The following is a 13,577-nucleotide window of genomic DNA, read 5'->3' as shown; positions in this document are numbered from 1 at the left end:
CCATCAAAAACTTTTCCAAAAACGACCTACTTTCATTCATCCTAATGGTTTTATTAGCCCGAAAAACACGTGTATAAGCTTGGCATAATATTTTATATGCCTCAAAAAGCATTATAATATAAAATTATATAATCGACCCCCAAATTATATAATTCGCCCATACATCATGTATGGTGTTGTATAGTATGAAGTCTTTTAGGACAAATCGTACTCGTGCTGCCAGAAAGTATGCAACTCCGGCGCTATGAAAACCAGATTAGTCCTCTTGTAGTTTACCATCTTGTGGTATGTACATCTAGCGTCGGAGTTGTATACTTTCTGGCAGCACGAGTAACGAGATTCGATACTTTATTATATATCGCATATCGCATATCGCATATCGCATATCGCATATCGCAGATCATAGATCTTGAGATATAATAGGCGAAAAGACGATAGAGATCTTTATTTATTTCACTCTTCAACTCTACTCATATATCATCTCATTTCATCCCATTTCGATTATGATTTTGATATTCATTTATTTATTTATTCATTATCCTAATTTTCCCAACCTATCCCTAACCCAATCCAACCCATCGAACTCAAATCAATCCCATCGTATCCTACCTATATCATTCTTCTCCCTATTATTCTTCCTCCCCCCCTCTATCTCACTTTTCACCTCTCCTCCCCTACATATCATCCACTAACTATCATCCACCATCTACATTAAATACAATCTCCCCCTCTGCCTTTCACCTTTCCCCATCATCTTTCCCCATTCCATTCCATTCCATTCCATTTCATTCGTCTTCGATCCTCTCAGAAAGAAAAAAGCAACAACCATGGTATCTCCCAATCCCCATCTCTCAAAGAAGCAAAAGAAAACAAATCAAAACACCCCCCATCTCTACAATCCCCATCTCTCCCCTTCTCTCCCCTTCTCTCCCCCATCCTCATCTCCTCATCTCCTCATCTCCTCATCAAACCAAACCAAACCAAATAAAATAAAATCATCTCATCGTTAAATTCGCTCCAAGCAAACACGCACTTAATCCCAACTAACCCAAACTAAACCAACCCAAACCAAACCAGATAATCCAGCCAGAGTAAAGTAAAGCAAAGCAAGCTAGAAACAAAGTCCGAAAGAAACGCCGTTTACCAAATCCTAATCCCAATTCTGACCATGATTGATGAATAATGTATTCATCCAACTCCATATAAACAAAGAATTAGAAAGGATGAGATGAGCAAGCAAGTAAGTGAGCAAGCCAACAAATAAACAAGCAATCTGTGCTATGCGTAATATGCGAATGCCACGATCATTTGTCTAGATCAGATTAGATCAGACCAGATCGAACCAGCTCAACATCAATTCCCAACGCCTTTCATCTCTCAATTTCATCTGTATGTGCAAATCTCATTCTCCACGCAAACATATGCATGCCTCCTTCCCATATATTCCCATCTCCATTTTCTCCACTCGCAACATATACGCAAACCCCCCACCACTCTAAATTACCATCTCCACCCCCTCACACCCATCCCACCCTAGTAAACATCCTCATCATCAACCTCCATATCCTCCACCTTCGTTCCCAACGCCATATTCCCCTGTCTAATCAATTCCTTCATTTGTCTATCAAACTTCCTCATCATCTCATCCTGTTCCCTCTCCTCTTTCAATTGTTTCGCCTTCCATGCTTTTGCTTCTCTTGCTGCTGGGCTCTCATTCGAATTAGGTCCTGTTTTGGGACTATTCGGTGTCCAACGAGGAATGCGTGATCCGGCTGGTGAAGCTGTACGTGGGATTTGAGAAGTACCTGGTCGAGTGGGAGTGGAATAATTGGTGCCACGTTCATAATTTGATAGAGTAGGTGAAGGATTTAAAATTCGAGGATTACTTTGATAATTTGGTCTTCGGGTCGCACCCATATTACTTGATGTGATTTGAGGTTGAACCAAATATCTCCTAGTCGAATTCGATGTGGTAGGTATATTATATCGAGCAATTCCACTTCTCTGTTGTGAAAATCTAGATTTAGGTGCTTGAGATTGTGGAATGGCAAATGCATCTGCAGGCACGGGTGGTAATTTTGGATATTGTTGATTAAGTTGATATTCGAGTTGAGGTGTGTGTTGATATTCGGGTTGAGGTGAGTGTTGAGAGTGTTGATATTCAGGGTGAGATGTATGTTGATATTCAGGTTGAGGTTGTTGTACTACTTGTGGAGGAGGAACAACCACCCAATTTCTGGACATATCATCTGGAGTTGATTGAGCCGTAAAACTCGTTTGACGTCTCTTTGCTGGTCTCGGAGGAGTTGTCTCTTCCTGTGGTGGAACATAATTTCGATCCATATAATTCTCAACCATCCCACCCATCGGAAATCCACCCGGGACCGGTGTACCAGGAGATTTTTCATCCTCCCACATGTTATTCTTCGGTTCATCCATAAATGTCGGTTCGATGGGAGTGGTCGATCCAAAAACATAGCCATTTCCACCACCAGCTTGGAATCCTTTAAATGCGACACCCATCTTACAAAATTCCCACATCTTTCCCACCACACCACCCACCACATTAACCATAGGTTTAATCCATCCACGTTTCTCATCTTCCTTTGGTTGTCCTCGGATTCTCGGTCTTCCATTTTCATCTCGATACAATTGACCTTCTCCCTCGGCTTCGAAAGTTTCCTTGACATCACTTAATTCCCTTCGATATTTGGTATCACCAAAATCACTCTCTCTTCCCATTCCCATTTCTCGATTTTGTCTCTCCGCCTGCGGAGTATCTAACCCTCCTGCCAATCGATATTTGGTATTAACAAAAGGCATGGGACTTCCTGGCGTCACCAAATTGGAATCGCCCTCATCCAATTGATTTCCTCGTTCGTACCCATATTCAAATGGTAACGTATCTCTCATTCTCTTTCTTCCGACCATGGTGCCTCCGGCATTTAACAAATCGGTACTGGTGGTGGATTGTGTATCAAAGAGATAGAGAGACGAAGTGGCAGACGCTGATGGCGTTGAGGGCGGAAGATACATATTTGATTTGGAACCTGCAATTGGTACGTCATGTTGAGGCGATGGAGAATCGAGACCAAACGTACCCGGCATATTTTCCGCGACTGGAAGGGAGTGTAAGAAATAAGACATTTTCTGGATCTGTTGAAAGAAATGTGATGGATGAAAATGTTGGGAGTTGAAGTGGAATACCCAAAAGATTCCAGGTTATTAAATCCAATGGATCATACAGCTTCCAAGGCTTATACGGGGACAGATGATGAAGATGATGATGATGATGATGATGATGATGATGATGATGATCTATCTAGGTAGGTATCTTTTGTCGATATCTTCCCGAGGCTGAGAGATTTGTTTTATGTTAACGAGGCGTAGGAAATATGGCAATTCGTAATTCGTAATCGCAATCGGTGGTATTAGTATTGGTGATGAGATTGTTATCAGGTTGTGTGATTAGTATTAAAATGGGTATCAATTTGTGTCAATCCAGATCAATCCGTATCAGATCAACATCAAGATCAATATCAATCAATACCTCTCAATCAATTCTGAATTCTGAATTCCGAATTCCGATTTCGAATTCCAAATTCCCAATCAACACCTCTGTGACCAACGTTCGTACCGCAGAATACCAGTCCAGTGAATTCCAAACCTCGTGATAAGACTCCCTCCCAGATATCCAAACGAAAAAATCTTTCACGTCCCGGTTTCAAAGGATCAAAGGATCAACCACACCACAACACATGTATGTATATGTACATGAATGGAGACGCAACGTTCCTGGACTCCGTATTGTGGATTGGAAGTAGGTACTTTGCATGTACTTGGTATGTACTTTGTATGTCCTCTATCCCGCGACGAAAGAGCAAAGACCAGAATGAGATGAAATTAAATGGAGAAGATGGAGAAGATGGATCCGAATGCGTGGAAGATGTAAACTTGTCCTTTGGGCTGGCGGTATTTCTGGGCTGTATTTCTTTTCCTCTTTTCTTCTTTGCTTTCTATTCTTCTTAATCTTCTTCTTTACAAAAAGAGATCAAGAAAAGCAAGTCAGAAACAAATAAATAAAAGAGAGAAAACCCCCAATAGAATACTTGTAAAATCCCCAGTAATTATTTAATATTTTTCTGTCAATAGAAAGATGGCGGTGAATCCAGTCCAGTCCATTCCAATCCCATCCCATCGAATCTTGACTCTTAATTCTCAACTCTCAACTCTTGATCTATCTTAAGTTAATCTACCAGTATCTCCGTACCAACTTCCTATTCCAAGCTGTATCATATGTATGTAGCTTTCAAACCCTACATACATAATAAGTCAAGTACTAGGTATTTATTTATCCTCAGTCTACCTAGGTACAGTTACTACTGTACTTCCTACTGTACTTCCTACTGTACCTATCTCCAAACAGTATAAAACAATGACCAATGTCTCAAGACCTACCTACATACAGCTACATACAGCTAACCTAACCATGGTTGCCGTGGTGAATAATTCTTTCATGAATGCGGGAGGTACTTTTAGTACTCACTAGATAGGTAATCATTCAATATTGACAAATCACGCTTTTTCAATTTATTTATTTATTACATTTATTCATTTATTCATTCATTTATTTATTTATTCATTTATTCATACACAGTATAGATTTCACCGTTAAAATTAATTCTCATCTATTTATAAGAAACTTGTTAATAGAAAGAAAAAGAAAGCTTGCTATACAATATAATGAAAATCATAAGATAATACTTGATAGGTACTTTTATATATCTTATTACGATAGATACTTAGTAGATAGAATATCTAATAGATAGAATATAAAACGGAAAGAATCAAGAGGAGTATAATATATATATATATATGTATATATGTACTAGGTATATATCTATGTATATATATATTAAGTACTTGGGTATCTAGATAGCTAATTCAAGCTAGGTAAATATATTTAAAATACATAATTCGTATATAGATAGATATATAATACCTAGTATAATCACTCTATAAGGGCGTATCTTTAATAAATACCGGACTGAAATTTAAGCAAATTTCCTTACCAAAACTATACTTTATTCTATATATTTATAAATGAATTATAATTCAAACATTTATTATAAAATTTTAAAATTTGAATTGTATAAAAAAAATAGATCAATAGTTAATTTGGTATTAGATTTATTAATTTTAAAATTGAATTAATAATTAAATTCTATATAGAAATTTGATTCTTAAAATAAATATTATTTCTTATAAAGATTTTAAGCATAAAAATTCAACATAAATTTTGATTTAATTGAAAACTTTAATAAAAAAACTAAACCTACATTATTAAATTTTAAATAAGAATTTATTACTTTTATAAAATTTTAAATATATAATAATATTAATTGATTTAATATTGAATTTTAAAATAGGTGAGTTTAAGTGAATTTTAGTATAAAAAGTGCTTGCGCACGAACTCGATATTTATTAAAGATACGCCCTTATATATATACTTAATTTAATAATATATTTTCTCCCAAAAAAGCACTTTTTCGAATATCACCTAATCGAATTTTTGAAATCGGAAAATCTAATTCAATCAATATAGCTCTAAATTGAAAAAACTTAGTATTATAATATAGATCTCAATTGATAGAATCTATAAATAAAGTTTGAATAGAATTGATCAAAAATTTATAGAATTAGAGGTGGTTGAATAAAATCATGATTTTTAGAGTAGTTTTCAGGTTTTTGAATTTTCGAAACTCAATTTTCATTTAATCATTTTTAATTCAATGAATTTTTGATTAAAAGTATTCAAATTTTATTTATTGATTTTATTAATTGAGATTTATATTATAATATAGAGTTTTTTCAATTTGAAGTTATATTGATTGAATTAAAAGCAATTGAATTATTTTAATACAAGATTTAGTAAAAAGTTGATTAAATCAAAAAAAGTTATATTTTGGAAATACGTTATTAAATCGAATATATACATATACATATATACCTACATACTAGATAGATATCGAATTAGTAAGCTTTATTATCCTTTTCCATAGTACTGTTTCATTTAGAATACTCATACTCGTAGAATATCCATCAACTGGTTCAAGTATATCAATTTCAATCCAAACACAAATCGTATGCGTAGTCCACACTCAAATAATACTACAGACTTGCTATTAAATCTGGGGAATTCCCAATCTGCTACTCAAGTAAGCTATTATCGATGCTGATATCTGTGTCGGGCATCGGGTATCTGGTATCTAACTATCCATTACAATCAAAAGAGCTATCATCTCTACCACTTCCCAACGCCATTCATCCTTTCCATATCCACCCGTCGCATTACGTCTAAACTTCCGCAGCCTTATTCTCCTTTCCTCCATAATATTGATCATGTTGAGCCACTCTCTTCTCATCCGGTTTTTGAAGCTCACCAAACACTCTATGTTCTCTACCCGCCCAGAATTCCTCTCTCTCCGCCAAAATTTCATCAGCCCAAGCTTTCACTTCGGGAAGAACAATCTTCGTGGCAACCCATGAAAATTCCGCCAAATCCAATCCATTCTTATCCGCACGTTCATATTCCACCATTTGCAGAATCAATTCTACCTTGTCGACATCATGGACAAATTTACTCTCCAATGTCTCCGAATCCTCATACTCTTGCCAGATTTTCTTGATTTCCTCTCCAGTCACTCCACCATTCACACGACCGAGGAGATTCTTGGTAAAATAATCCATCGTGGTAGCTTCGCGACGATTCTTCTCGGTCTTGGGTACGTTATCAACGGGTGTGATATCTCCAACCAGAGCTTCTGCCATATCGTGAACGAGAGCCATCTTCGTACAGTGCGCAATGTCGATCTTGGAAGAGAGAGATTTGGGTGCGAACATGGTAATGAGTGACATGCGATACATGTGATCGGAAATCGATTCTCCTCTGAAAAGATTATTAGCTTGATCGATCCCATGTAACAAGTTGTTTGGGCAACTCACCTCTCGATACCAAATCTACGCCATCCTTCCCGCTTGGTCGTCTTCAATCTCTCCAGCATGTGAAAGAATGGTACAGGTGATTGCGAATTCTCTTTTGGTACGACGGGGAATTCTTCCTTGACTACTTTCTCCACGGACCATGATTGTTGTGCAGCGGCAGCTTCAAGAATCGAAGGCTCTATTAGCTTTGCGTTAGAGTGTATCACAAATGTCCTGCAGACATATGGTATTTCGATCTAGAGATGGGAATCCAAAAGAAGTAGTGCGACTTACCAGCCTGGTTACTTGCTTCGTGGGTGATGGACGACATGTTTCTTGTTTCCGTACCCCGCGATTGATTGGAATGATTGTGTGTGTATTGATTGATATTCTCCGAATATGCAAAACTGTTGTGTAATGGAATGGTTGTAAGAGAGTGTACAGATTCGAAGAGGAGATGTATCAAATGTAAATTCAAGAAGGATCTACGATAGAGAGAAAGAAAGTATGAAGGATTTAGAAGAAAAAGATGGTGAGAGATTTTGTTTGTAGAGGTTGAAATTAATTGAATGTGAATAGCAAACAGATAAAGATTCACCACCAGCCCAGCATCCACCCCACCATCAATCCACCTCTCTCTACCAAAAGATGGAGTCTGTGCCCAACCAACCAGAGATTAGTAATTGTGAATCAATATCTGTATCTCTGCATGTATGAATGTTGTTGTTTGTTCTTATGTAAAGAGTCTTTTTTCTTTTTCTTCTCTAATTTACTTTATTCACAGAACTCAAGTGAGTTTTTTCTAGATTTGTTTCAATTCAAAGTGATTTAATAGTTGGGATCAAAGAGATATATCAATTTAACTCTTCTAACGGTTCTATTGCTATATGTAACATCTTTCTCTGATGATGAAACTTCAATCTTGGTCTTCAATCTTGGTCTTCAATCTTGGTCTTCAATCTTCATCATCATCTTCAATCTTCAAGTGGATGACATTTAATTCCTTCCTCTGAGATCATTATCTTGGTATAAATCTCTAAGATCTACCATCTCTGCGTCACCGTCTAACCATGATAACCATCTCATATATCAAATCGTCAATTGCAAAGCTATTCAAAACCACGAATTCTCTACCATATCATCACCCAGATATATTTCTTCCCCCAAAAGCATTCATATCAATATAGAATTAGATAAATAATCTGTATTGATTTTCTTTTCATCGTTAGATTCAGCCGGATTGAAGATATATCTCAATTGGCGAAAGATTCAAAGATTCAAAGTTGGAGGTCAAATCGAGGTTGACCTCTTGAATGTGAAGACGAGAAAAGTATCCGAAGACAAAGTTTGCTTATTGTTTCCTATGACTTCTGATAAGAGCTATTGATTTGCACTTCTGATTCAGACTGCTATGTATTTTCCGTTGGTCGATATTCGTTCTGCGGCCTAGGTGATTTCGCAAGGTCGACCTGTACCATCGCAGCCAAATAATCTACATGTCCACTGCCACTTATTTCCTCTCGCTCGCGCCCAGAAAAATGCATGATAACATGTTGAAGAAATTTCTTCATCCGATGCAAAAGTTGGTGAGGCCATGGAAATGTATTTAAGATTCCGTACTTCCACACAAGAGGAAGACATTACATTTCACCACACCACATACTCACTTCCTCACTTCCTCACTTCCTCACTTTATCAAACTAAACTTCTACAACCTAATCATCTATTCTTAATACATTATCATGCCTAGTCAAGGTAGTGGTCAAGGCAGTGGTCCAGATCCATCTCAAAAGAGACGGTAAACTTACCCTATTCACACACACACTGTTTTAACATGCTAGCCATCTCCCCATCCCATCCCCATCACAAAACCAGCACTAACTCTTCCACCACAGTACCCGACTCGACGCCGTCGCCGAACTGAAAAATAAAACCAATACCCCAAAAGCAAAAGCAGCCGCCAAGGCTGAGAATGAAGCCAAGAGAACTCAACTCACCGAACTATATAAAACGTTTGAAGGTATAAAAACTAAAATCGAAGCTGATTTGGAAGAACAGGAACAAGAGAGACGGAAGCTGCTGAAAGAAAATATAAGAAAGAATGTAGCTGCTCACTGGGCGAAAGAGAACAAGAAAGAAGAAGAGCTTAAGAGAAATGGAAATAGCAGTGCTTCTAGTGGAGAAAAGAAACGTCCGAATAGAACGAGTAGTAGTTCCAGTACAGATACGTCAAAGGGAAAAGGGACTATGAAGAAGTCTGTTACTTAGGCGGAAGGATCTTGGAGGAAACATAAGTTGTGAAGTTGGGAGTTTTGAAAATTGGAGATTGGAATTCTGGTTCTTGAATCTTGGTTTAAAGTAAAATCTTACAATATGTATATCGTATCTTAGAATCAGGTATTCCGTTCAAGGTATCTCTTTTTATGTCGAAGTTAAAGATACCTCCTCCATCTCAATTCCAGTCTTTCAAGAACTTATGGATATTTGAAGTCGTTAGTTACGACTACCGATCTTACTATCTTTCAGTAACCTAATTACCTAGTAGGAATACCCATTATAGCGAAACCCAAAAAAAAATAGAATAGTAAATAGCTACTAGCTAACTCATTCACTCATGATACAACAACATACCTAACTAACTCACTTTCTCGCTATAAGGTTAACTACCTAGTATTCCAATGCATCATTATTAACTCAGATTTATAGATTTATAGATTAATCAATTAATCAATTTTTCATTTAGATTTTTTTTTTAAAAAAATATATGTATATAAAATAGTCAGTTAAGATTATAAACCTAATATCCGGAAATATTTTGGTATATATATATGTATATATGTATATATGTATATATGTATATATGTATATATGTATATATGTATATAAGATCTTATATATATATATACCTATATAAACATACAAAATTATAGATTCATATCCTATTATAATACTACCCATCCATCCCATCCCATCCATTCATCCATCCATCCATCTATCCTACTTCTTTCCTCTCCTGTTTCCTCTCCTCTCCTCTCCTCTCCTCTCCTCTCCTCTCCTCTCCTCTCCTCTCCTCTCCTCTCCTCTCCTCTCCTCTCCCACCATATATCTATATAGCTATTCTTATTCTTATCATTCATAACCATCATACACCTTCCTCTCATACCCCCAACTCTTCTGCTTGTTCTTCAACCTCTACTCTCGCACTCTCAATAACTCGAGTTGTTATTATTTTTATTTTTATTTTATAGATATATTGGTTTTCAAAGCTCGGCTTGTTTTTTTGTTGGTTTGCTTGTTTGTTTGTTTTTATTTTTATTTTTGGATTTGGATTTGGATTTGGATTTGGATTTGGATTTGGATTTGGATTTGGATTTGGATTTGGATTTGGATTTGGATTTGGGTTTTCGGCGCGCAGTGGGGTGCGGATATGTTTATATGGTGCGGAGTAGAGCAGAGCTTGTGAAGAGTTTGTGGAGGGTGGGGATTTTGGAGGGGGTGACATGAGGGGGTGGGTGGGTGTGGGGGAGGTTGGAGGGAGAGGTGATGGTGCAAGGACTGGAAGAAGATTTCTGATGAGATTTGGGAGGCTGATTACGGCGCGAATGAGAAGTTTGGGTGTGGTGGAATGAATTTGCAATTTTTGGTTGAGGGTTTTAATAGCGTGGATGATGGAGGGTGAGGTGGGATTTTGATTTTGGTGTTATCGATTTGGGCTTAGAGATGCGGACAAAGAAGTGAGGGGCTTGCTTTAAAATCGCTAGCACTGGGAAAAAGTGGACTCCGAGACTTGGATCCAGTAGGAAAAGATTCATCAATCGATTCCTTCCCCGAATCCTCAGATCCCGCACCACCTCTCATATGCACCTCCGCGCTATCAAATCTCGAATCTCTATTCTCACTCCATCCCGCTTGCTCAGCCTGTCCCACAGAATCCTCCCGCTCCCCCACTCCTCCCTCCCTCGCTCCTCCCTCCCTCGCTCCTCCCTCCCTCCTCGCAAAATCCTCCGCCACCCTCTCAAACCTCGTCATCGCATTCGCACGCGCATAATCCGCAGCCTGAATCCCCGTTTCCCGAAACGCGGTATGATTAATCGGTTGGCGAAAGGGGGAATTCTGAGAAGTGATTCCTAAACGGTGGAGAGTCCGTGTGCGGAATATATTCACCACTCTGCCAAGTCGGGGATCGTAATCTGCGTTTTCGATTTGTTTTGGGAGGGGAAATGAAGGCTGTGCAGATCTGATTTCGCCTCGCTCGTCTTCGGCATCGTATTCTTCCGAGATGTATGAAGATGATGATGAGCCCTTGTGATTCTTCTCCTTACTAGCTATACTCGCCGACCGATGCAAAATCTCTTCCTCCCCACAAAAATCATACACCTCATTCTCCAAACCCACGCCTCCCCATTCTTTTCCCTCCCTCTCCCCAACCCCTTCCACATCCTGCACCCACTCCAAACACCTCCTAAAAGTATCCCCCTCCCACCTCGCAAACACCTCCACATCCTCATAATCCCACATCTCGCTACTCTCCTCCCCAAGCAACGCATCCGCACTCCCTAATCGTCGCATCTCCCCCTCAATACCATTTTCTAACGCGCCGGAATTGATCCAGAGAAATATTCGATGTTGGGTTAGCGCCCATTGATCGAGTGGGGAATCGGAGTATCCGTTTTGCTGCTGGAGGGATTTTTCACAGAGGGAGAGTTGGGTAAGAGAGGTGGAGGTGAGCATGTGTGTGGGGAAGATGGGGATGTGATAGGTGAGGGCTAGAAGGGGCCAGGCGTTGATGCGGGGGAGTTGGTAGGGTTGTGGATGTTGTTTGTGGATGGTGAGGGGGGAGATGATGGTGGGGGGATTTGAGATATTGATTTCTGAGTCCTTGAGATTGTCCTCCTTTGGTTGTCGTGACTTCTCGAGATTGCTAGGAAGAATCTGGAAAAGTTTCTCGTCCTTTGATTCCTCAATGTCCTCTATCTCCTCTATCTCCTCAATCTTCACCAAATCCCCCACATTTCGATTCCCTAAAACAGGAGCACGTGGAATTACAGGTTCGGGTGTAGATATATACATATATTCCTCATCATCCGCTTCTTCTCCTGCAGATAATTCACGATCCAGTTCTTTTTCTTCCTCTTCCTCTTCTTTCTTATCAGAGGGTGCGTGAATACCATTCACTGCATGGCGAAAAAGAACCCCGTGATAATGATACATAGTGCGGATACCAGTTGAGGGATATGTACATGATTGTAGAGTTCGGTATTTCAGGACATCCGTCCCGCGTAGGACTTGCGGGGTTGAGAGGGTGTAAGGATTGTGAGGATTGGACATGCAGGGCAATGGAGCAACTGCAAAATCCCGGATAAGAGGCGTGCCTGGTGGGAGGTGAGTTGTGGAGTTTTGAACTTCTAGAGAAATTGGTGCTACTGCGAGTGCAGATGTATAGTTTCGGGTTATCTGATGAGTATCAGGAATTCGGCTTCGAGTAATCACTGCTCGGATTCTCGCGAGCTCTTCTAATTTTTGATGATAGGTAGTCAGAGGCTCCTTGCCAACTTCCTTGCTACCAACTCCCAAAAGATCAGTATCAATAATATACCCCATCAACTCATCAGTAGTCGGAGTCGAGAATCTACTCAAGATCACAGACTGAACTATCGTATTATCCTCCAAGCCCTCATCATCTCGTCCCTCATCTCCCATCTCATCTGCAATAGAAGTATCATAAACGATCTCACCATCTGCAGATTCCTCAACCTTCTTTCCCTTTTCCGATGTTTGATCATAAATCGTACTTTCATCTTCGGAATCGGAGTCTGGGATAGAAGAGACGTCGAAATCTTCTTTGGTTTGTGCGAAATCGTCTTGGAGATTGGAGGGAGATGTTGGGGTGGAGATTTCTAGGGGGGTGCTGGAGCTTGGTGATGACATTGTGGGGGATTGGAGTTGGATGGAGTGATTTTGGAAGTTTCGAGTGGATGAAGACGAGTAAGTGTAGAGTTACACTTAGGAATAAAAGTCTTGTGGTGGGGTGTGAAAATGTGGTGGGAATTGAGGTGTAGGTATTGAGAAGATGTTGATTTCGTTAAGAAATTGTTGTTTGGAAGTTATTGGGGCTGTTGAAGTTGTTGAAGTTGCTAAAGTCGTTGAAGTATCAAAGTAGTCTTATGAAAGTATTATATAGATAAAAAGAAAGACCGAGTCTCTCCGTCAAGATGCAGGTATTTAAACATCTCAGAAGGTCTTCATACAGCAAGCAAGTGTTTAGAAAACGCTAGTATTATTGATACGGTTTCTACAGTTGGTATGGAGGATATTCTGATGATGACGTTTTGGATTGGCGAGCATGATGAGCAGAAAGACAAGATCGGGCCGTACGGATTGCTTTTTGTACGGTTGATAATTTATACAGCATGTTTTGGATTGTTTTGATGGAAATCTATGGGTGGAAAATATGAATTGTGCTGTACTGAAGATTTACAGCTACTTACTCAATAGAGATGCTAGACATCTAGTTCTCCAAAGAGTGGGAATCAAACGTGGATTCTTGAACCTCAATAGTGTTCTAAGTCATGGAAATGAGACATTGTAAAAAA

The 13,577-nt window shown here is 39.0% G+C and overlaps 4 protein-coding genes across 4 annotated transcripts; 1 reads left to right on the top strand and 3 right to left on the bottom strand.

The window, feature by feature from the left end:
• Positions 1 to 1,533: 1,533 nt before the first annotated feature.
• Positions 1,534 to 3,147, bottom strand: EAE98_011240 (uncharacterized protein; the record flags this gene model as incomplete). The annotated part of the gene is made up of 1 exon (XM_038958862.1): positions 1,534 to 3,147. The coding sequence occupies one exon, from the start codon at positions 3,145 to 3,147 to the stop codon at positions 1,534 to 1,536; it is 1,614 nt and encodes a 537-aa protein (XP_038804866.1).
• A 2,987-nt stretch (positions 3,148 to 6,134) lies between these two features.
• EAE98_011239 (uncharacterized protein) lies at positions 6,135 to 7,315 on the bottom strand (the record flags this gene model as incomplete). Its single annotated transcript, XM_038958861.1, has 3 exons — positions 6,135 to 6,949; positions 7,006 to 7,183; positions 7,279 to 7,315. The coding sequence occupies 3 exons, from the start codon at positions 7,313 to 7,315 to the stop codon at positions 6,358 to 6,360; spliced, it is 807 nt and encodes a 268-aa protein (XP_038804865.1). The 3' UTR covers positions 6,135 to 6,357.
• A 1,411-nt stretch (positions 7,316 to 8,726) lies between these two features.
• Positions 8,727 to 9,252, top strand: EAE98_011238 (uncharacterized protein; the record flags this gene model as incomplete). Its single annotated transcript, XM_038958860.1, has 2 exons — positions 8,727 to 8,782; positions 8,880 to 9,252. The coding sequence occupies 2 exons, from the start codon at positions 8,727 to 8,729 to the stop codon at positions 9,250 to 9,252; spliced, it is 429 nt and encodes a 142-aa protein (XP_038804864.1).
• Positions 9,253 to 10,698: 1,446 nt separating this feature from the next.
• On the bottom strand, positions 10,699 to 12,912 carry EAE98_011237 (uncharacterized protein; the record flags this gene model as incomplete). The annotated part of the gene is made up of 1 exon (XM_038958859.1): positions 10,699 to 12,912. One exon carries the CDS (start codon positions 12,910 to 12,912, stop codon positions 10,699 to 10,701), a length of 2,214 nt encoding a protein of 737 aa, XP_038804863.1.
• Between the last annotated feature and the right edge of the window lie 665 nt (positions 12,913 to 13,577).

The sequence above is a fragment of the Botrytis deweyae genome, assembly GCF_014898535.1.
Source record: "Botrytis deweyae strain B1 chromosome Unknown BDEW_045, whole genome shotgun sequence".
NCBI lineage: Eukaryota > Fungi > Ascomycota > Leotiomycetes > Helotiales > Sclerotiniaceae > Botrytis > Botrytis deweyae.
Note: the sequence above shows the minus strand (reverse complement) of the source record. Positions and strands in the feature narration are given on the sequence as shown.